Consider the following 23,353-nt stretch of genomic DNA (forward strand, 5'->3'; position numbering starts at 1 on the left):
GGCTGAGGCGGGTGGATCACGAGGTCAGGAGATTGAGACCATCCTGGCTAACACGGTGAAACCCCATCTCTACTAAAAATACAAAAATTAGCAGGGCGTGGTGGCGGGTGCCTATAGTCCCAGCTACTCGGGAGGCAGGAGAATGGTGTGAACCCGGGAGGCGGAGCTTACAGTGAGCCGAGATTGCACCACTGCACTCCAGCCTGGGTGACAGAGCCAGACTCCGTCTCAAAAAAAAAAAAAATTCTTGACTGACAGCTTCATAGTAGATTTTTTAAAATCTTAAAGCTAATCTTCATCGGGCAATACATCTCTTATTTGGATGTCATGGAGCCCAGCCGTACTGACCCAAAAATATCCTAAGTGCCACTGTTGGCTGCTGCACTAACCTGAAGAGACTGCAAATGACATTTTAAAATAATTTTCTTTATTTTAAGCAGCTTTATTGAGATATGACTGACATATAAAAATTGCATATATTTAAGGTGTACAAATGTTTTAATATTCGTATATATGGTGAAATGTTCACCATAATCTAATGAACATATTCACTACCTCTACATAGTTACCATTTTGTGTGTGTGCATGTTGAGAAGATTTAATTTATAATCTATCCTCTTACCAAATTAAAAGTATACAAACAGTATTGTTTTTTTTTTTTTTGAGGCGGAGTCTCGCTCTGTCGCCCAGGCTGGAGTGCAGTGGCCGGATCTCGGTTCACTGTAAACTCCGCCTCCCGGGTTCACTCCATTCTCCTGCCTCAGCCTCCCGAGTAGCTGGGACTACAGGCGCCCGCCACCTTGTCCGGCTAGTTTTTGTATTTTTTAGTAGAGACGGGGTCTCACCTTGTTAGCCAGGATGGTTTCAATCTCCTGACCTCGTGATCCGCCCGTCTCGGCCTCCCAAAGTGCTGGGATTACAGGCTTGAGCCACCGCGCCCGGCCACAAACAGTATTATTAACTACCATTGCCATGCTGTACGTTAGATCTCCAAAAATTACTCATCTTGCATAACTGAAACTTTGTACCCCCAAATGACATTTAATATACAAACCATTTGTTGAGCATTTTCTCAGGCAGTACACTGTGGTGGGTCCATGGGAAGCTGAAGTGTGCAAGGCTCTTACAGTCTACTTGAGATAAGCCATATGTGCATCAAATATTGACTAGGACTGTCTCTCATAGACTAAGGACCCAAAAGCCATTATTGGAAAGATCTTGTTTATGAAGAAAATAATAGGGCAAATGGAGAGTTGGATTACCATGAAGCTAATTAAGCTTTGATTTCAGACCTTTTATTTGCAAGGGCCTTGCAAGGCCATGTACCCAATTTGCATTTATAATTGCATATTCTTTTTCTTATAGAGCCCTCCCCAAACCATTTAAGCTTCAGGCCCCACAAAACCTGGGTCTGGCCCTGGTGCGTTAACCTTGAGATTGGGACTGATTGTGAATACATATAAGGAAGGGACACTTATAGCAGGGACTGCACACATGGAGTGCCCCCTCCCACGCACATCAGAACCACTGCTAGAAATCACCAGTCCCTCTCGTCTGTCCATAGCATATGCAGGATGTACCAACATATTACTTTCCAGAAAAAACAATCAGAGAGACTTGAGCAAGGTCATGAGATATTCCAGCAAGATTTCAAGGTCCTGAAGCGGTTTTGCTCTTTCCCTCTGCTTTTCTCAGGCCTTTGCTACTGGGTTCCAGAAGAGCTGCCTGGGAGCAACCAGCATCTCACCCCATACGCCCCACTGCAGACCTCCCCCTGCTCTTCCCAGTTCTGCGAATTCCTTTGTCCCCAGCTCCATGGTTCTCTGTATATCTGAGGGGCCCTGGTGTTCCTGTGAAGTTTCCATGACTAATTCTGGCAAAGCAAAGAGAGCTTTTCTCACGTCAACAAAGCCACTCTGTCACAGAATAGTGGCAAGTGGAGCCAAAATTCCACCTTGGCATAAGTAGAGCTGTGCTTTTTTAAAAAAGTTGGAAAGAGGAAAAGTATGGAGGGGACAGAGCCGACCCACTTCATGTTAGTGAAATGATGGTATATTAAGCTGACAGTTTTATGGCTTTGCTTATAAGCTTCCTCCCCTGCCAAAGCACACTGTTCTTCCAGAAATTGTTTTACTTCAGAAGACTTCTTTTTAAACATTCAACGTGTGTTTTATGTTCAGACTTAATTCTGGTTGGCCCAGAGACTCAGATACACGATCACCTCTACTGGTGGTTTTGCAAATAACTTCCTTCTCCATTTGCTTGCAAAGGATCTTTTTTGATTGCAAAAATAATTTCCATTTTTTAAGACCTTGGATTCAAGACAACACCTTTCCTAGCTTTGATTTGTAAAGAGGTAGAGTGGTTTAGTGGAAAGAGGCTTGAATTAAAGTCTGGAGACCTAGGGCCAGGCCTCAGCTCTACAACTGTGAGATCTTGGACCAGTCACATGTAGCTGTGAGCCTCAGTTTTGTTTTCACCATAGGATCTTAAATCTGGAAGGGCCTCACAGGTATCCCCTGCCTGCCTATCTAAAAAGAATAAAAAATTATAGTAAAAATTACAGATTAACCAAAATTGCTGTGCAAGTATGAAGTATCATTATTGCTATTTCAATGGCTGACCGTTGCTCAGATACTTTATACCTAGTAAAAAGTCGGGAATGTTCCCAGTCTGTCTTCTACCGAAGGGAGTTTGCAATGTGAAAATTAATGAGACCAAATCTCCAGAGCTTGGCTTGCAACACACGAAATGAAAACAACATGGAGACTAGTCAGGAAGATGATGCAGAAGGATAAAGCTAGAAATCTGATGTTTCTCCATTGCAGGCAGATATTTTGTTGATTTTTATCAATATGTCTGAGTGCCCACACTTCCAGAACACACCCTCTACCCCCACTCAAATCAATTACATTCTCACAGGTACATTTAGACTTATAGGTTCATACTTTGGTAATATTGGACCTGCCCATAACCTCATACTCCTAGAGAACATCCATGTGCCAATGTGGTCATCTATGCATACATGAAATCCTCATACTGGTTTGGGACCTCATTCCTAAAATCATTACAGTGGTAGAGCAAACAGTCCTATTTACAAGAACTGCATTGTACCTTGTGACCTCACCCTGTGCCAGCCCTTGGAACTGTCCCCCCTCCCCAAAGCTCACTGCCTTGATTGTACCCCTAGAGGGAACCCTGAGGCTCTGGAATCCGGCTGGCCTTTGTTCTGTTCCTGACTCAGCTCTCCCTAGTTATGTGGCCTCCATGCATCACAGAGCTTTCCTGACTCTCCAATGCCTCTGCATCTGTTACATGGGACTAAAAATACAGAGACCTGCACAGAGGTTGTGAGGACAGAGACATCTGCAGAGCCTCACTCAGCTGAAGGTGCTAAAATTAACATTGGCCTTGGGTCCTAGGCCCTTGTCATCCCCGACTAGATTACAGTCTTAAACCTGGCCAGTTTTCCTGCTTGCAGCCTCTCTCCATCCAGGCTGCCCTGCACTTTGAATCAGAATTTCAGAAAGGACCCAACACAAATTAACATTCCAAAGCACCATATCCATCATGTTACCTGCCCAATCCCAAACCTTCCAAGGTTCTCACTGCTCATAGTTGCTGTGGAGAGCCTCCCGTGTCAGCCATCGAGCGCCACCCCTTTCCCCACCATCACCTGTCGCCCTGTTCATCTCCCCATTCCTCACCACAGCCCTCCCCACCAGGCAGCCATTACTCCAACCCATGAGCATGTTCAACCCCTCTCAAGGTGTTCTTTTCCCCCACTCCGAATCAGTCTCTCAGCAGATGGGTAAGACCACCCACCACCCTAAGCAACTTTCTAGGCACCTCAGGGATGCACCTGACACTCCCACTCCCAGAGAAGATGAGGCTTGGCGAAGGGTTTTCAATGGCACAAAAGCTATCTCTGGAGAAAATTTTCTTTATTGTTCATTTCTGCATTAAAGCATGCCTGTGAATGGGGATCACTGGGGAGGGCTATGAGGCTGCAGGTGAGACCTCCCCCACATTGGTAGATCCCCCTACCCGTATTTGTGGGGCAGCCACCCTATTCTTCCACCTCCTGCACCACTTCTGGCTCCAAGGACAGAGCTGGGTGGAGCTGCAGGAGCCAACACTGCGTTTCTGCATTGCGGCACTGGGCTGTGCAAGACAAAGAGAGAGATTGCCACCTATTGACAGACGTGTCACCTGCAAAGAGGCATGATTGTGTAACTAGTGGCTCCCCCCTTCCCTGTGTGCTCTTCAAACGGGCCTTTTGTTTTTTCTATTTAGTCAGTCCTTCTGTTCTCTATTATCACTGCAGTGCAAGGGAGGACCGGGAAAAACGGGACATGACAGCCCAAGGTGGTAGTGACAGCATCTCAGTGGGAAAGTTGTCTGAAAATAAATTGCCCATTGTAGTAATAGCCACTTTCAGTTGTGTGGCAGGCACTGTGCTGCCTGCAGTACATCCCATTTAATCCTCACAACAACCCTCTAAGAATCAGTACTCCCAGTTTTCACTTGAGGAAGCTGAGGTTTAAAAAGAGCACCTGGCCCAAGACCAGCAAGTAAGGAATAGAGGTGGGATGTGGGTAATTTAAATCTAAATCTCTGACGCACTCTTAACGCACATTCTCCCAACACTTGCTAATTATGCAACTCACACCCCCGTCATAATTTCCTTATGTCATCTGGATATGAAAATAAATCAAATATAAACTGCTTTCCCTTAGATTGGGCAGAATTCTAGCTCTGCCACTTTCTAGTTATTTAAGGCTCAGCCCGCTTACCTGTGAAATGGAGCTAGTGATGTCTAACTTAGGGAGTTATTGAGGAGCTTAAATCACATATAATAAAAATAACTTAGTAGGATGCCAGGTATTTATAAATGGGAGTTTAGTTATCAGTGGTTGAAGATATGAGTTGGAATCCTAGCTCCTCTCATTTCTAGCTTTGGAACCTTGGGCAAGTTATCCGACCTTTCTGGTCTTCAATTTCCTCATCTATGGAATAGGGTTAATAATAATATACCTATTCTTGCAGGGTTTCCCTGTAAGATGAAATCATGTGTATGAAAACATTTTGTAAATCTTAATTGTACTATTCAACTATTATTAGTTGTTATAACTCAAAAGTTATGTTTCTTCAAATGGATTTTTGAGAACTATTCCTGAAAATGACTTGATTGAATTCAATCTATTTTGATACTTACTAAAACACCAATATAAGTTAAAAGGAGGTTCCATACATGCCACAGGCTTTTCTGCAACAGCTCTATAAGGCATTCCCATGAATAACAGGTTTCATAGGCAGCTTGATTTACAGTTGGTACTTCCAAATGTATCTCACTGAATGTCCACAGGGCAGGGCTGGCATTTACCCCTACTTTATAGATGAGGACATGTGAGGCTTAAAGAATGAAAATTACTAGTTAAGGACAGAGACTAGTGAGTGGAGGTTTGTGGGTGTTTGCCTGTGGAGCTGTGTGCGGGTGTATTTGAGTGCAGGCATGTGTCTGAGCATGCTTTTTTTATGCATTTGTGTGTCCATAACTCATGGGACACACCCACAGGGGGGTGCATATTTGTCTGTATTCCTTGGCTAGAGTGTCGTTTTTTGGGAGAGGAGAAGGTAAACATATCTGAGGATTTTACAACTCGTCAGCAAAACCTTTTCCTCTTCCTTTTTCGTGTTGCCTTACATTCTCAGGCAGTTTCCACAAGATGGCCCTGCCTGGAGAATATCCTTGATTTTTATCTCCACTCTCTGTTTAGGAAAACAACAGCTCTCCAATCCCCGCAGACTTCTGGGAATTACTTCCTCTTTCTTCCCCGCCTGCTAGCTTTCTTGAATTCGCCCTAGCAACATTCAAAAAAGAACTGGTTTATCCACAGCATGTGAACCAATGAAATGTGAGCATGAGAACGGCTTCTAGACCAATGGGAGCCCTGCATGACCAGCAAGCAGGCTTGGGACAGAAAATAATAACCTGGAGTTTGCAGAGCAGCCTCTGGGTGGCAGCATGGGTGGCAGCAGACTAGCTGTATTGGATACAGCACCTCAGCTCGAAAGCCTGTACTTTCTTTTTGCCTTTTTTGCCCTAATCTTGAATATAAAACATTCACCAACTATAAGAATTGTACTGTTACAAGACTTGTGGGTGTGAGGTCTCTGCATAATGTAGTAGACATGGCCTGGAGGGTGGACTGTTGGGTTCCATCCCTGCCTTACCACAGCCAGCCCGATGACCCCATTGTGCCTCCTGCAGTCTTTGTTGGTTTTGTCACAGCCAATGCTAGCCCAGTAGCCTTGGGCCTGGAGGTCTTTCATGATTTTGCCTGCCCAGCCAGTCAGGATGAGAAGCTGGGGAAATCACATTCTCCTTCATGTAACCACCACTACCCCTGGGTTGAGTGGTGAATGAGGTGGGGCTGGCTTTCTGCCGCCAGTGAATGGGAGGGAAGGGATGAGCCACCAACAGATCAGTGCCTATCAATACCCCCACATTCTCAGGTGCATACACTGAGACCATTCCCTGCCTTGTCAGTTGTGCTGCACATGTCTGAACAGGGAAATGCCTGACTAGCAAATGATTTGAGAATAGTTCTGCTATCAGGCAGTTTAGCCCTCTTAATCTTGAAGCCAGTGGCAGACATGGTCAGAGGCTAAATGGGACCGTAGCAAATATAGCAAATCCACGTTTCCAATGGTTTAGCCATCCTTCTTTTTGCCCTTTGAGATGATAATGCCTTGAACACCATTCAGTCAGGTTTGGGTCCTTCAGATAGTCATAGTTCTCTACAATGTTTCCATTTCTGCCTGACTTACTCCTCTCATCCTTTAAGAAGCAGTTAAGGCCTAGTATCTTCAGAAAGTATCCTCTAAAAAATTCTCCCCCTCCCCCTCCCCTTCCCTTCCAGCTCCCTGGTGATCCTGTTCTTGCACTTCCTGTGTTGTTTTCCAAATGTCTCTTTCTTTGTGAGTTTCCTCTGAGAGTCATGGAGCTTCCTGAGGACAGGATCTGTCCTTTGTATCTCCATCCCTTAGTGTAGTGTTGGCATAAGATAGGTGCTTAATAAGCATTTTTATGAGAAAGGAAGCATGCAAGAAAGGAACTCTTGCTCTTTGAGAAACATATTAGGGACTCAGAAGTACCTGAACCTGGGCTGAAGCAGTGTCTGGGAGTAGGGCACTCGCTGTTGGAGGCAACGTCTAGCTGTTTAAGACCCAACATCTAGCTGTTTAAGATCATGAGCCATGACTCTAGAGCAAAGCCCAAGCCTGAAAGATAATCTCATTATGAGCTTATCCCTTAATGGGTTCATCTCAGTCACATGGTTTCTTTTATGATTGTGTGTTTTAGGAAGAGCTAAGGAGCAAATCCAAGATCTGTGCCAATGTGTTTTGTGGAGCTGGCCGGGAATGTGCAGTCACAGAGAAAGGGGAACCCACCTGTCTCTGCATTGAGGTAAGTCCTAATGTCAGGAGCCAGAGGACAGTGGCCAAGGCCTATGTGGCTACCTTGCGGAGCCACCCATCAGCAGGCAGTGCCAATGATTTCAGTCTCTTTATAAAAGCATACCTCATCCCTCTGAGAAACATGGAATTTTTATGCCAGGTTCCTGATTTTTAATACATGGATTTTTTTTAAAATTTAGCTTTATAAGATTTTTTTAATTAAAAAATAAGAATTGTTTTATATAAGTCAAATAGTACAGACATTTACACAGACATAAAATTATAATCTTCCCCCATAACCCTTCAATCCCTTAGTCTGAAGTAACCGGTGTTAACAATTTGGTACATATTGTTCCACATGTTTTTCTTTTCTATGTTACTATAAGCATTAGGGTTTATATACTACTGTAGACATAATGGTTCCCCCATTTTATGCAAAAATGGGATCATGATATAGATATATACAGTTTGTATTCTTTACTCATTATCAGGGACAACACTCTAGATCAACACATGTAGTTTTAATTCATTTAACTCATTGTAGTGGCATAATATTTAGGAATATAAAAGAACTAGATTTATTCTATCATTTTCCCATAAATGGACATTCAGTTGGTTCTATGGGTTGTTTACCACTATAACCAATAACATCCTTGTGCAAATACCCTTACATGCTACTGCCTTTATTTCTGTAGCATTGATTGACACCAGAGCTTGCTAGGTCAAAGGATATGCAAATTTTTAAAAACAGTAGATGAGGTGCAGGTTTTTTTTGATGTTTAAAAAACAAAGAGAGCCTTTGATAAATACTTCTTCTGTAGGCTGGATTCTGACAAGTTCTGCCACCAAAGTGAACATAAATACCCTGGACATTCTCTTTTCTGTCAAACCAACTCATAGCCTGGAAACACGTCTTTCTGCAAATTAAATACAACCAATTTAGTCCCCAGGTTAAGGATCCTGATTTGTTGCCCCAGAAAGGAAATTTTCTAACTCAGAAACCTAAAAGCCAGATCCTGCTGGGGATCCGTTAGCTCTGGGAGGTCCTCACTGGCAGTGTACCTGGCCACAGTGTGGTGGCATAAGCCTGGACTTAGGATCTGGAAACCTTATCCTAAAAATTGTACAACTAGATGTGGGTGAGCTGAAACCAAACCTAAGGTCTCAGGAGATGCTGTGAAGACGGAGACCACATTTGGTTTTGTCCATTTCCCAACACATAGTGAGCACTCCATAATAAATATTGGTTCACTGAAATTTGTATTTTTGGTGTCGTCAACTAAAATTGGAGAGGTTGGGCTGCTATCCACTTCCAGTGCTCTGTGCTTCTTTTTACCATCTGCTCTTTCTTGTTTCACTTCCTTTCTTTATTGGATCTGAGCTAAACTTGCTTCCCACTTCTCCTCTTTAAAAACCATAGAAGTCCAAAGAAACTGAGCTTGCCTGTGATCTTGGCACCTTCAGCAGCCAAAGCATAAGCTAGTTTCCAAATGAACTTTGTTCCATTTCCCTGTCCATAATGATTCTCTGTAGTACTTCACAAAGACCCAGGCAACCTTACTCCTAGCTTCACAACAAAGGCTTGAGATTAGGAGGAAAACAAAGTGGCCCCGCAGTAGTATATAAAGCAAGAGATCCTTATAATTAGACTGTGGAAGAATTGGAGTGTGTGTGTGTGTGTGTATGTGGTTGCCTGCCTGCCTGTCAGTCTCTCCACATTCCCAGCTCTCAGCTCTGGCTGTTTTGTGTCATTGAATGTTGGAATATTAAGGGATCTTAGATCTTCTGAGACATAAAATGACTTTTTCCAAAGTGACAGAGAATTCAAATTTCTGATTTTTCATAGAACGCCCTTTCTGCTAATTCGATGTGGTGAGGCAGTTGTCTTTGTTTGTTTGAGCAGCTATAACAAAATATCTGAGATTGGGTAAATAATAAATAAAAAGAATTTAATTCTCACAGTTTTGGAGGCTGGGAAGTCCAAGATTGAGGCGCAGGCAGATTTGATGTCTGGTGAGGGCCTGGTCTCTAACTTCCAAGATGACCTTGAATGTGGCATCCTCACATGGCAGAAGGCAGAAGGACCAAAGGGCCAAATGCTGTAGGGAGACTGTTATATTCACTTCTTAACCTCATTCACAAGGGAGGAGTCCTCATGACCTAATCACCTCCTAAAGGCCTCACCTCTTAATAGTTTTGCATTGTGGATTAAGTAGCAACATGAATTTTGGAGGGATCACAAACATTCAAACCATAGAGGGTGTCTCTTCACTGAATAGAAGAGATGACCCTGGACGAGGATAGGCACTAAGGGCCATAGGCAGCTGAGACAGGGTCAGTTGGCCAGAACTGTGACTGCCTGTGCCCTGGTAGGATGGAAGCACCATCTCTGCTGGTGGAGAGTCCCCTTACAAAATGACTCTGTGTATGTGTGTGTGTCTATGTGTCGATATCCATAACTGCACAAACATTCTCTTTTGGGTCTGTTTCAGCAATGCAAACCTCACAAGAGGCCTGTATGTGGCAGTAATGGCAAGACCTACCTCAACCACTGTGAACTGCATCGAGATGCCTGCCTCACTGGATCCAAAATCCAGGTTGATTACGATGGACACTGCAAAGGTAAGGTGTGTTCTCACCACTGCAAGGCAGCTTCAGCCATGGGAGCCGAGGAACAGAGCAGTGTGACCTGGCTGACCACATGGTCTTTCTACCATGACCACAGCCTCTCAGAGCTGTGGAAAGCACCCAGTTGATTGGAGTTGCATCCTCTTGTCACTCATGAGCCTGCTGGGTTTGCCCTGGATGGCCCAGGCCTCTTCCCAGGGTTTGCTGTATCAGATCCTCAGGGAGGTTTTCAGCACTGTCTACAGCTGGGTAGTAAATACGGTGGACCCCATCAGTAATCAGTAACAATAATGAAGTTCCTTAAATGAATTATGTACCTTCTTAGAAAGCACGTAAGTTTCACTTTCCCCATGCTTTTTAATTTGGACACCTCTCAGTATTGTTTCCTCTATTTTGTGCTGAAGCCATTGCCATTAGAATAAGAAGGAAGTCCCACACTTGTTGCTAATTAGATACCAGCCCCCTGCCAAGCCATAGCCCTGCCCAGCCCCTCTCAGTCTTGCTCTTCCTTGAAGAAACAAGAAGCTGTTACCCAGGTGATTGTCTCCACTCCATTCCCTGTCCAGAATGATTCTCCATTTGAATTCTCAACAGGAGGAGGTGTGAGGCCAGAAGGGTAACTCAGTGGCCCTAAATTGTCAGACAAAGCAGGAAACAGAAGATCCTCATACCTGGGCCCTAGAAGAAGGAAAGAATTCAAGACAAAATGATGAAAAGGTTACAAATAGTCCTCTACGTGTGGAGCAGTTGTAATCCTAGAAATACAGAAAAATTTTCTTTTTTCCTTCACTTTGCATTATACATTTTCTCTTTTTGTCTTGCAGAGAAGAAATCCGTAAGTCCATCTGCCAGCCCAGGTGAGTGCCTATTTTTTCTACTGTGTGCATCACAGGGAGGACATTCTTTTCATGATAGAAATGTTGTGTTCCACAATCCCTGCCAAGCTTATAAGATCTTCTGTGCATCAGAATTGTGTCCCAGAACTGGCCACTCCTCAACACAACTCAGAAAAGCTGCAAAACTACATTTGTGTGTGTGTGTGTGTGTGTGTGTTTGCCAATTGAAGCAGCTGGTTGGGTCAGAATGTTGGCTGTGTTTTCCCATTTTTCCTGAGTAGTGAGTGAACTGCATGAACAGGACAGTCACTGAGTTTGTTTTTCAACATCCTGTAAGACATGCTCATGTTATGGGACTAGCAAATAGAAGGCATAACTCTTTTTGAAAGGGGATAACTGGAAGTGCCAGTAAGACTTCTGTGGTTTTCTATTAGTGATCACTAAAATTTTATCATGATTTATAGTTACAGAACTTTTTTGCGCATACTTTCCTTAGATTCTCATAGTAGCCTCTGTGAAGTAGATCGTACTGTAATTACCATATAGATGAGGAAATTGAGGCTCAAAGAGGCTAAGTGAGTTTTCTGTATCACACAGCTGGTAATTGGCAGACTGGGGAAGGACTCCCAGATTTTCATTCCCCTGGCCCAGTGCCCTTTTCACCCGCAACGTGTTGTCTTCCAGGAATTCTCTTCTGCCAAAGCTTTCTCTCCTCTGCTTCCCCATCCACTCAACTCTCAGCACCCCCTGTTATTTCCAGTGGACAACAGCTGTCCAGAGCAGGGCTTCGACATGGCCCTTGATGGGCTTCACATTCTCTTGTTCCTAATAAAGGACGATGTAGGTGGTATACAGTTGTAAGTAGGGGAAAGTTTGGATGGACCTAGTTGGTGAGAAAGGGAGAAACTGGAGAAAATCAGAAATCTAATGGCATAAAAAACTGTAATATTCTCATTTATTCATGTATTATTTCAGCTCATCTTTGAGTCAAGAGAGCTGCTTTATTGATTTTTTCCCCTTCAGCTTCCTAAAGTTAATGAAAGTATCCTTTATTTTTCTGCTCTAGTTATTTCTCACATAAGCAGCAAAATCTCTCTGTTTCAATATTCTCAATCTTTACAAATATTTTAGAGATGGGAGCTTGAATCCTGGGCTAGACTTTTTCCAGTTGTTTACCCTGGATGTGCTAATCCTGTCTCCGTGGGCACCGATCCTCCCACACAGTGGGTACCAGATATCACTGGGGTCCTCCCCTGACTGCTCCAGCTGACATCCTCCACTTTCCTGCAGTTGTTTGCTATCAGTCCAACCGTGATGAGCTCCGACGTCGCATCATCCAGTGGCTGGAAGCTGAGATCATTCCAGATGGCTGGTTCTCTAAAGGCAGCAACTACAGTGAAATCCTAGACAAGTATTTTAAGGTAATCCAGAGGTAGGAGGAAGACTATTCAGGCCCATAGAAAGGGAAGCTTCCTTCTCCCATTGCCTGATCACATCTTCCCAGACCACAGGAAATGTAAACCTGCATAGACTCCCTGAGTTTCCTCATCATAGGTCATTGTTGAAGCCGTGAAAGTTGCCTTCTGACCAGCCTTATTAGTGGGAGTAAGCAGTGGAGTCTTTGGGATCTAACACACATGTGCTGCTGCCTTCAGGCAGTTAAAGCCACAAAGGTCTTGGAGAACCTGTCAGTTAGGGCCCAGCTCTGTCCCCTACTCCCCATGACACCTTATGAAGCTGGCTGTTAATACAAAATACCCTCTGATTGCACCCAGACCGGGACCACTTCAGCCTCTTTCCTGCCTAGTTTGACATTTCTCTAAGTCATTAACTTGACTGCCCATGGCCTGGAGAGATTCTTTATCTGAGAAGAATCAATGGACTGGCATTTCATGGGTCCAGAGATTCTTCCTGAACGTAGATATTGCTGTACCCTATCATAATTAGTTGAAGAGACAGAGTGTTCCACTTGGGAGCAGGAGAGATGCTATTTTCACAAAGAGAAATGAAGGAGGTTATAATATTTAGTGATGGCTCAGGCTTTCATGGCATGCAGATCTCTCACAGAACTTAAGAGTTATAAGCAGCAATTAAGGGCATTCTTACAGCTGATTGACAAGAACACAGACACACAGGCACATCGCACTCAGAATATCACACTCAGAAGCACAGAGAAAGACACACTCAAACTCAAACATGTCAGACATGCACACACACACACCATATACAGAGACTCACATGCCACAGAGAGACACATCTACACACAGACATATTCAGATACCCACATTTCCATGCAAGCACCAAAGCCCTCTTCACTTACGGACATCTAGGTAGATGCCCCAGCCATCTACTCCCTCACATGCCTCCAGGGCCCAACCCAGCCGGGACTTGAGAGCAACTTCAGACACATGAGGGACTTTTTGGCCGCTCTGAGGTCACCTAATGTGGCCAATGCCAGTCTAGTCTGTGGATTTCACTTTCTAACTGACACTGTAGAACCCACAGATGAAGAAATACTAGGTTGGCTTCAAATGGATATTTGGTTAAGACTTCACTTATGTTATTATTTTTACATAGAGATTTCTCTCCTCTATGGCAGATATTAAATCTCTGGATTCCAAGTTTTTGAGATCATACCCAGATGAAAAAGCACAGCCTTTCTTGCTCTGTCCTCTGTCTCAACCACTCCCACATGACAGAGCCCTTAGGGCAAGAATGGTTCCTCTTCTACAGAAAAACACATAATAGTGCTGAGCCAGGACACTTGGACAGGGACAAAAAGTAATGTAAAGAAAGTGACTGTTCAAAAGCTGAGTGAATGGCAAAGTAGCTGCAGGGCCTGCTGTGAGCAGTGACTTCGCCCTACAATTACAGCATAGGAGGTGTGGGGCCCAGGACACTCCTTTCCAAGGGCCACTTGGGACCCTGTAACCATTCTTCAGTGGCCCTTCGATGGCACTCTGCCTCGGGCATCACTGACATCTGCTGTTAGATTTGATTCCCAAGAACCTAGACCACATTCCCCTCAACACATCTCCATCTCCTCCAGCAGTAACTCACTTTTACAGGCTCCCTTCTGAAAGCTGTAAGGCCCTTTGAGAAAGTAGCTCTTCTCTAGGGCATTCTCACACCCAAGCATCTAAGAAAGCTTGATCATGACTGACAGACAGAAAAATCCCCTCTTCCCAGACACTCTGGCAGTGTCTTACAGGAGAAAACAGGTTTAATTTTCTACTTTTTGATGATTATCAGAGTCTTATGTGCTGCTGTCTTCAACGGGAGACTGCCTCCTCCTAGGTCAGCAGCTGCCTGTTGGTGAGAGGTCTTATATCTCAAAGAGACTGTTCTGAACCAATGAATTTCTCCCCAGCCCAGCTGGCATTTCTTACATCAAAATTAGTCAGAAGCCAAATTGAGTTAGAATTTGAATAAGGGCAAAATCTGACTTTCACCATAACCAGTGATATAGTCACCATTTCTTAGGTGAAAGCATAACAGAATGAAGAAAGACCCAAGTGGAAAGAGCCTTCCATGCTCTTGGAATTTGGAATCTAATCCATTCCTAATTTCATCTGGGTATGATCTCAATCCCTGTGGCTCCTGATGGCCAGGGCTGACACCTGAGCCAGCCTTCTTATCTCCTTTACCCTGTCATCACAGCCCACACAGCCCCAGCTGCTGTGCACAAGCAGGTGCCTGTCTCAGCCCATCTCCTCTGAAGAGTCTCCAAACTTAAATTGATGAGCCCCAAGCACAGATCTCATGACATACATCTTTTCTGCCTTTCCACAGCCCTACAGTTAGATAGAAGAAAAGTTTTGTTATCTCAAATGCAGGTTGAGCATTCCTAATCCAAAAATTTGAAATCTGAAACTTTTTGAGCACCAACATGATGCCGTAAGTGGAAAATTTCACACCTGAATTCATGTGATGGGTAGCATTCAAAATAGTCAAAACTTTGTTTCATGCACAAAATTATTTAAACTATTATATAAAAATTACCTTCAGGCTAGGTGTGTAAGGTATATAGGAAACAGAAATGAATTTCATGTTTACATTTGAATCCCATCCCCAAGATATCTCATTATACATATTTAAACTTCCCAAAATCTGAAATCTGAAATACTTCTGGTCCCAAGCATCTCAGATAAGGGATACTCAACCTGTATAGAGCTGGGGAAACAGGCACAGAGAGATACTAGGTCTTTGTAACTGACTGACTGAAGAGAGGCTGAATGAATTAGGTTGGTTCATGGTCCATGATTAGGACCTCACAGGCAGACCCCCCAGGCATTCCAGGCTATTTTGGGGCAGGCACCAGAATTCTGTGTTCCTGTGGATTCTATATCCAGCTCTGGCCTGGGGAGTTGAGCCCTGGGCCCTCAGGAGTTGAGAAAGCACATGGGCTGAACCTTCCCCCAGCTGCAGGCCTGATTCTAGTCCTACCGAAGTGTGTGTACACAGCACTGCCTTTTGAGAGCTGCCTGGACTGTGGTTGCCAGGTTCATGGTGCCCACTTGGGCCATGTGGCACTGGGTCTGTAGCTAGTGCTGGACAGTTCCCTTCCCTACACTCATTCCATCATCAGGCCCTGATGACACTGGGGTCTTTGAGGGTTGCTCCCATTTGCCCAGTACATGCAGCATTTGAACTCAAGAAAGTCCTGTGCTACTAACAGTGGCTCCTAGCTAAACTTGTTTAATTATTTTCGATTACTTAATCAAGACCTCACAAGGTAAACACTTAGGGAAGTTTCGTCAGGGAAAATTGTATAGTGAATAAAGGACATCAGAGACCCGTTCCTGGGAATTAGGACAAGAATGGTAAGTACGTACTAAGCACAGGCCTAATAGTTGTTTCATGCACACCTTCATTATACAACATTAGAGTGGAACACCTGTGACACGTGGCAGTCAGGAGAGAGTTGCTAGCTACATCTTGCCCTTCTATCTAGAAATTTGGATAGATGTTTCTTCCAGAATCCCTTGCACCATCTGGGGAGCCATCTTGAAAGTAACATGGGGAAGCTAATCCTTTCCCAGGGCAGCAGCATGAGGCAGCCTAGGGAAAGGATTTGGGAGGGAAGGGGAAAATGCTATTGAAACTCGTTAGGAGAGCAGCAGTGTGCAACTTGGAATTTGATCAGTCTTGATTTTGACACCCTCCTGCACCTAGTGCCTAGGTGTCTTAAATGGTCCCAGATGGCTGAGGTCTCAGTTTAGCATCTTGCCATAGAGAACAGTGTGTGAGCTCACTGCACCCCCCACTTTGTGCTCGTGGGATGCCAGCTGGGTCATGAGGACAGCCTGAGCTGGGTGATCTGAGGACCTGTGCACACATCTGCAGTGGGGCCCACAGGGCAGAGGAGCAGGAACTTTGCATGATGACCCCTGTCTGTAGCTTATTGCTTTGAGGCCTTTGCCTGAGTTCTCACTGATGTGATCAGTTACGGGCACCAAGGTGAAAGTTAAGCACCGAGAACAGGACAAGGAGGCTGGAATCAAGCAACAAGAAATGATCTTATAAGTCCGAAGTGAGCTCAGAGGGTTATCTGCATTGCTGTTCCTGAGCAGGTCATTAGAAACATGTTCTGGGACCTGCTACAAAGATTCTGATTCACAGCTTGCAACTTTAAACTCTTGTTACATGTTCCTCAGGGTTTGAGAACATGATGTGGAGGTTGGTCTGTACCCAAAGGTATAGTCAAAAGTGTCTACAGGGCAGTGTCAGAGATAGGGCCACACAGCGTGTTCAGGTTGCCTCCCCAAGCACTTTTCCTCTTTCATCTTGGGCACAGGTACCTTCTCTGCATGTCCCACGGATTAGAGCATTTGTTGCCATGACCCTCTGAGGCTAGGGCAGGGTTGGAATGTATTAAGGTTGGAATGTATTAAGAATAAGATGAATCAGAGGCGGGTCAGCTGAGTGGAGCAATGATGGAACAGGGGTTCTGCAAAACATTCCTGAATGATCTCATCATGCCCTTTCTAGAACTTTGATAATGGTGACTCTCGCCTGGACTCCAGTGAATTCCTGAAGTTTGTGGAACAGAATGAAACTGCCATCAATATTACCACGTATCCAGACCGGGAGAACAACAAGTTGCTTAGGTGAGAAGAACAAGGGGTCAGAGAATGATCCACAAGGGAAGACCGCCTAGGAGAGGGGACTTAAACCCTTTCCCATCTGCAAAAGAGCCATCAGTGAGAGAATGTCATGTAAAAAGCAAAATGAGAATTCTGTCCTATTCTATTCTATGAAAGAATTAATATATTGAGTACCACTGATATCTAATCAAATAGTTATTGTTTTTGGTCAGAACTTGCAAGGAATAGAAGAATATAATTTTAAAATAAATTGCCAAGGGCACATCAGGGCAAGTTGTTTCTGAATGTTGTGGGTGATGTTTTACTGATTAATTTTCTGAAGGAATTACATTAATGTATTATTTAACTGTAGGTCCAAAATAGCTTTGTTCTGATTTTTAGATAATTAGTGCTATTTCATGTCGATTGCCCTGACTGTTACAGATATATGCCCGTCTACTTTTATGGTATTATTCCAGAATAAATATTCTTAACTAATCGCTAAGAAACTTTTGATGTGGTTTCAGCATCAGTAAGAATTAAAAATAGGAAAAGCATCTCTTTTTTTCAAAAGAAGTACATTGCACAGTTTCTAGAAGGATTCATCTTTAATAATAGTCTATGACCTTAAAGTATAGGTTCTGTAAAGTATAGGTGTTACAATTTCAACGTTTGAGCCTCATGATATCCCAGTGAAGGAGGGCTTCTTGACCTCCTTTTACGGATGGGAAGACAGGCTCAGAAAAGTTGAATAACTAGCTCAAGTTGATTTGAGTAGTAAGTGATTGAGCCAGGCCTCAAATCCAGCCCAAGGAAGAAGTAATGGAGCTGAGTTCTAAAAGCTTTTCTGAAAATCTCTTTCTAGAATGATGATAATGGTGATTCTTGCTTGAACTTCATATTCTTTCAAATCCTATATTCTTTTCATATCATCTGTCATCTCTTCTGTTTTGATTTTCCTAGTTTGGTTGACTTGACGTGTATATACCATGGGGAAGGGCAATTACTAGTGGAAGGTGTGCAGGCAGTGAAAACATTTGTCAATCAAAGTAGACAAAACCATTCACGAAACTTTAGTCATCTTAAGGGGAACATTTGAACAGCTGGAGTGATCTGACATTCAGTATAACAAACTAAAGGTTAAATGCCTGCACTGGTGAGGATGGATAATAGTTGTGTTGGGTCAGTGTAGAGAGAGGCTGTTTCAGTTAGCAGTCATCTTCTTGGCCTCCTATGGAAGCCCTGGGTGTATGTGGTCCTGATGCTTACTTCCCGTCTTCTGAGTGAAGCTGAGGTCTTGCTAACACATTTATCCTGTGTTTTGTTTCAGGGGACTCTGTGTTGATGCTCTCATTGAACTGTCTGATGAAAATGCTGATTGGAAACTCAGCTTCCAAGAGTTTCTCAAGTGCCTCAACCCATCTTTCAACCCTCCTGAGAAGAGTATGCCTAACCTAAGAAATAGAGAGCTGTAGGAAATGGAGGCATTTTGTAGGAGCCAAGATAGAGAGGATTGGTGGAACTCTCCAGAGCTAGCTGAGAAAATGCCCTCCCATGATTCTAAACTGGGCCCCAGCCCATTATTCCCATGGTGAAGTTAGGACCCCACATTCTTTAGGTTGATGGTGGCATTTGCTCAGATACAGTGCTTCTGAGCGACAGGCAGGTCTTGTCTGGGAAAAAAGGGTAAGGTGCACAGACTGTAGCAAAGATGCCCTGTTCCACCCTCACAACTAAACTGTTGCCCCACATTTCTGGCCCAACAGAGTGTGCCCTGGAGGATGAAACGTATGCAGATGGAGCTGAGACTGAGGTGGACTGTAACCGCTGTGTCTGTGCCTGTGGAAACTGGGTCTGTACAGCCATGACCTGTGACGGTGAGCTGTGCTTCAGACAGAAAGAAAAAACAGCAAGGAGAGAGCTTCGTGAAATCAGCATGAGAGAAGTTGGGGTGGGGATGATGGAGAAGAGGGTGGTGGCTGGGAGCAAGGAACCCAGGGAGCAGCTGGCAGACCCACACCTGTAAGGTTGGAGCCCCAAATGGGGAGCTTTGGGGGCAGAGCACTTATCCTATAGGCATTCAGTTTGAAAGTCACTCCAGAGGCTTGGAATAAGAGAGGACCAAGACCCAGGGCAAAAGTAAATGATAATGGAATAGTAACATTATGGAAATAGTAATAATGGAATAATAATTTAAAATAATAATAATTAAAATGTTAAAATAAAAATAATTATTTATAATAATTAAAAATAATAATAATGGAATAGTAACAGTGAAAGCAAATATTTACTCAGCAAGAACCATTTGCCAAGCTCTCTTCTAAGCATTTTACTTATTAACCCATTGATCCTTATAACACCTTAGGAAATAGCAAAAGACTCTAGTGGTTGGAAGACAAAATGACTTCTTGCCATACCCAGCAGAAAAAGAACAAATGTTTGTAGACCCTCTTTCAACTAACAGAGATGCGTAATCTTTTTTAAAAAGAGAAAGTTGAGCTAGTTGAGGTGTGTGCAGGTTGGTCTGGGGAGACAGAAAAATCTGACAGTTTGGGGGGCAGTGTGAGACTACAGGTTATGTTGGAACCACTGGAGTCCCATCTGGGTCCTGGGCTACAATGATGCCAAAGATCAAGAAGGACTCTCAAAGCCGAGCCCTAGCAAAGAACCAGGGACATTCAGAGTGGAGGCAAGACAGAGAAGGGTGTTGAAGCTAGGTCCGTGACAGAGAGTTGCCTTAAGGTCAGTTGGAACCAGGCCCAAAAGTTTTACCAGCTAGGGTAAACCTAAAGTTATATCAGCCAGGGGCAGTGGCTTATGCCTATAATCCCAACACTTTGGGAGGCCAAGGTGGGAAGCCCAGGAGTTCAAGACCAGCCTTACCAACATAGCGAGACCGTATCTCTACAAAAATGTGAAAATTAGCCAGGTGTGATGGCACATGCCTGTAGTCCCAGCTACTTGGGAGGCTGAAGTGCGAGAATTGCCTGAGCCTGGGAGGTTGAGGCTGCCATGAGCCATAGTCACACCACTGCATTCTAGCCTGGACAACAGAGCAAGACTGTCTTAAAAAAAAAAAAAAAAAAAATTGAAGAAGTTAACTGTGTCGGCCAGGCGTGGTGGCTCACACCTGTAATCCCAGCACTTTGGGAGGCCAAGATGGGCAGATCAGAAGGTCAAAAGATCGAGACCATCCTGGCTAACACGGTGAAACCCTGTCTCTACTAAAAATACAAAAAATTAGTCAGGCGTAGTGGTGGGCGCCTGTAGTCCCAGCTACTCGGGAGGCTGAGGCAGGAGAATGGTGTGAACCCAGGAGGCGGACCTTACAGTGAGCCGAGATTGCACCACTGCACTCCAGCCTGGGCGACAGAGCGAGACTCCGTCTCAAAAAAAAAAAAAAAAAAAAAAAAGTTAACTGTGTCAAGAACTGGCTGGAACCTAGGATCATGTTCAGGAAGATCAGGTTAAATGGTAACTAGGAGGCTCTTCTAGACAAGGATCCTAGAGAACACCAACAGTATAAATGGTCCAGTACTGTCTAAGGTATCACTGGCCTACCACTGCCCAGGACCAAGTCTGTTTTCCGTGTGGAAAGACAGGAAACCAATGTAACTCCAGGGACAGGTGAAAGAACAGGAAGAGGCTAGAGACTAGAAATTCCTACAAGTTCCTGGAAGTCAAGACCAAGCCAGGATCTCCAGAACAAACACAGAGTTGCTACTGAAACCAACAAAAAACATCTCAAAACAGTCAGTGGCCTAGCCTGCCTCAACCATGAAGCATCCTATACTTGTCTTCCCTAAACTACCTTCAGTACCTCTCCGCTTCTAACTGCTGCTGTTCTGGCTTTGTAAAGGTAGCCCTCCATTTCTAAGGTGCAGGCAGTTGGTATACAGTTGGCTTACAGAATAAGCGCGGTCATTTGGATAATAATCTCTATCACATGCATCAGACAAAATTCAAATGATCAGCCCCATGGGACACTGCCCATTTCCACAGCCACTCAGCTGTGGGCTGCTCATCCTCCCTGGATGACCAAGTCCAGAACTCTGTGTGGGTATAACATGGAGCAATCCATGTTAGATGGTGGTGCCCCAGGGGTGTGAGCACGTATGGATGTGTAGGCCATGGATCTGAGAGGAGTTTGTGGAGCCAGCATTCTGGGGCATTTTCAGGTTAGTACCTGAGAGCAGTCTGATCTTAGATCACAAATCAAAATGGGACAGGCAGAAAGGGGCATCAAGATGTGAAGCCAAGTGGAGGCAGAGCCAAGGGAAACTGCTGTGAGGGGAAGGTTGATAGCAATGTTTGGAAGATACATCCTAGCAGTGTTTCCTAATGGTCAACATTCTTCTTGATAAGCATAGAGATTTCATCCTAAACATAGTGAATCAGCATTTGCAAAAGAGCAGCTTGGGAACCTGTGTAGTTTTTGTTTTTGTTTATCACTGCAAGTTTGAGAAACATTGCTAGATGAAATGGTTGTCAACCCTGGCTGCACATTAGAACCAACCAGAAAGACTTGTAAAAAATGTACTGGTGTCCAGGTCCCACCTCACATCAATTAAATCAGAATCTCTGAAGGTGGAACTAGACAGCTGTCTTTTCAAATGTTCTCCAGGAAATTTTGATGGTATGTGAATGGTTGAGAGTCATTGTCTCAGAGGAATCTCCTGTGTCAGGATCCAGGTTTTTACCATAACTTTTTTTGCAGGGCCAGCTTCTGGCAGGGATGTGCTAAGCAGTTAAAGGAACAAAAGCCAGAGAAGAGTTGGGATAGATTGCTTTGTTACAGTGTGTTACCTTGGAGGTATCAATTACACAGGGCCCCTTCATGCCTTCGTACTTAGAAAATGTGGGTAATTCACCTCTCCTTCCGCAAGTTAAATGGGAGATGAATTGAGAGCCTCTAGGTAGATCTTGGCGGATTCCTCACTGGCTTACCACAGCTGCCACTGCTCTGAGCTTTGGTTCTTCTTGCAGGAAAGAATCAGAAGGGGGCCCAGACTCAGACAGAGGAGGAGATGACCAGATACATCCAGGAGCTCCAGAAGCATCAGGTGAGTGGTAGCCTCCATGCTGGTTCAGGTGTTGCTGTTGCCATCAGGCCCTATACGACTCAAACACTGCCCAGTGCCCCAGGAGACCAAGGATGCACTCTCTGTTCAATACAGTAGATCTTGAGTGATACCCCATCACCTGTACTATCAAACTGTAATACAGACAGTTTCCTGATGAAGTCCTCACAGGGCCCAGTAGGTCTCAACAGGTATAGGTTACAGCTCAGTGAGTGGCTGCATAAGGCAAAATCAGGCAGGTGGTCATTTGCAAATGAGGTGGAAGTGGTTTGCAAATGAGCATCGTTTAAGGAAGTGTGTATCCTGTCATGACCAGTGTCCAGACCCAAAGACTGTGAGCTCCTGAAAGCAGGCTCTGTAACTTGCTCATCATTGTACCCTCCCAGTCTCACAGGGCCTGGTATGTAGTCAGCACTCAGTGAGTATGAAAGTAGTGGATTGGGGCCACAGCAGAAAGGATTTAAGTTCAACATCAGTCTGGCTAGAAAATAGCCTGGGGTTAACAAAGAGTCTCCTTCCCAGAGACTCAAGAAGATAATAAGAACATTGTTCAGGTTCTATGTCATTAAGTTAAAGGCTTCCTTGGGGAAAGCGTTCTTAGCAGAATAGTGATCCTCTGACATACTGTGGAACTGTTGAACTCCTGGTCCATCCTCCTACTGGCTTATTATATAGTCTTAATATAGGATATTGCACCTTCCATTACCTGTCTGTAGACCAAATGTAGTAGTATTAGCCTTCTCTCTGACATAGAAGTTTTTAAGGAATGTAATGGTCATAAGAACTGCTAAACTATTGATATGAAATATTTGACATGAGCAAACAGAACTATTACTATTAATAGTAATTGCTCATATCTATTGATCATTTTCAATGTGCATTTTGTCATTGTTACTGATAGTATAGAAATCTCATGTCAGTTGTTTAAGCAGAAGCAAAAGCTTCTAGACTTTTGCTTTTTCAGATTTCACCAGTCTTGAGTCTCCAAATGAGTTCAATCCCATGAAAGAGAAAAAAACCTTCATAGGAACTACTTTCGTCTAGGATAGAGCAGTTATCAGACAGTACGGAGTGAATTATAATAGCTAATATGTTTAAGTTTCTGTGTTTGATGTGAGTCCCCTCAGATCTGATACTGAGGCAAGGATGAAAATACACATAAGTTTATTTGGGAAGCAATGCCAGGAAACACCAGGGGGAGATTTGGGAAATGAGTCCAGGAAGGGAAGGAAGTAATAAAGAGTGTGTATTCACGCAT

At 44.0% G+C, this 23,353-nt stretch overlaps 1 protein-coding gene and 1 long non-coding RNA gene across 5 annotated transcripts in view; one reads left to right on the plus strand and one right to left on the minus strand.

Moving 5' to 3' along the window:
• The window catches only part of FSTL1 (follistatin like 1), a 56,240-nt gene that overhangs the window by 28,582 nt on the left and 4,305 nt on the right, over positions 1-23,353 (plus strand). Inside the window, exons 3-10 of the mRNA XM_017891329.1 lie at positions 7,370-7,474; positions 9,957-10,086; positions 10,917-10,949; positions 12,219-12,349; positions 16,920-17,038; positions 18,345-18,457; positions 18,781-18,891; positions 22,001-22,077. Of these exons, the coding sequence (XP_017746818.1) occupies positions 7,370-7,474; positions 9,957-10,086; positions 10,917-10,949; positions 12,219-12,349; positions 16,920-17,038; positions 18,345-18,457; positions 18,781-18,891; positions 22,001-22,077 (819 nt within the window). The remainder of the gene's footprint in view (positions 1-7,369; positions 7,475-9,956; positions 10,087-10,916; positions 10,950-12,218; positions 12,350-16,919; positions 17,039-18,344; positions 18,458-18,780; positions 18,892-22,000; positions 22,078-23,353) is intronic.
• Positions 10,097-23,353, minus strand: part of LOC108541726 (uncharacterized) — a 57,155-nt gene continuing 43,898 nt past the window's right edge. For all 4 annotated transcript variants that reach the window (XR_001889043.1, XR_001889044.1, XR_001889042.1 and 1 more), the window contains 2 exons: positions 10,625-10,770; positions 10,097-10,337 (listed from right to left, as the gene is read on the minus strand). This is a non-coding gene — a long non-coding RNA (uncharacterized LOC108541726). The remainder of the gene's footprint in view (positions 10,338-10,624; positions 10,771-23,353) is intronic.

The sequence above is a fragment of the Rhinopithecus bieti genome, unplaced genomic scaffold (genome assembly GCF_001698545.2).
Source record: "Rhinopithecus bieti isolate Rb0 unplaced genomic scaffold, ASM169854v2 scaffold_759, whole genome shotgun sequence".
Classification (NCBI taxonomy): domain Eukaryota; kingdom Metazoa; phylum Chordata; class Mammalia; order Primates; family Cercopithecidae; genus Rhinopithecus; species Rhinopithecus bieti.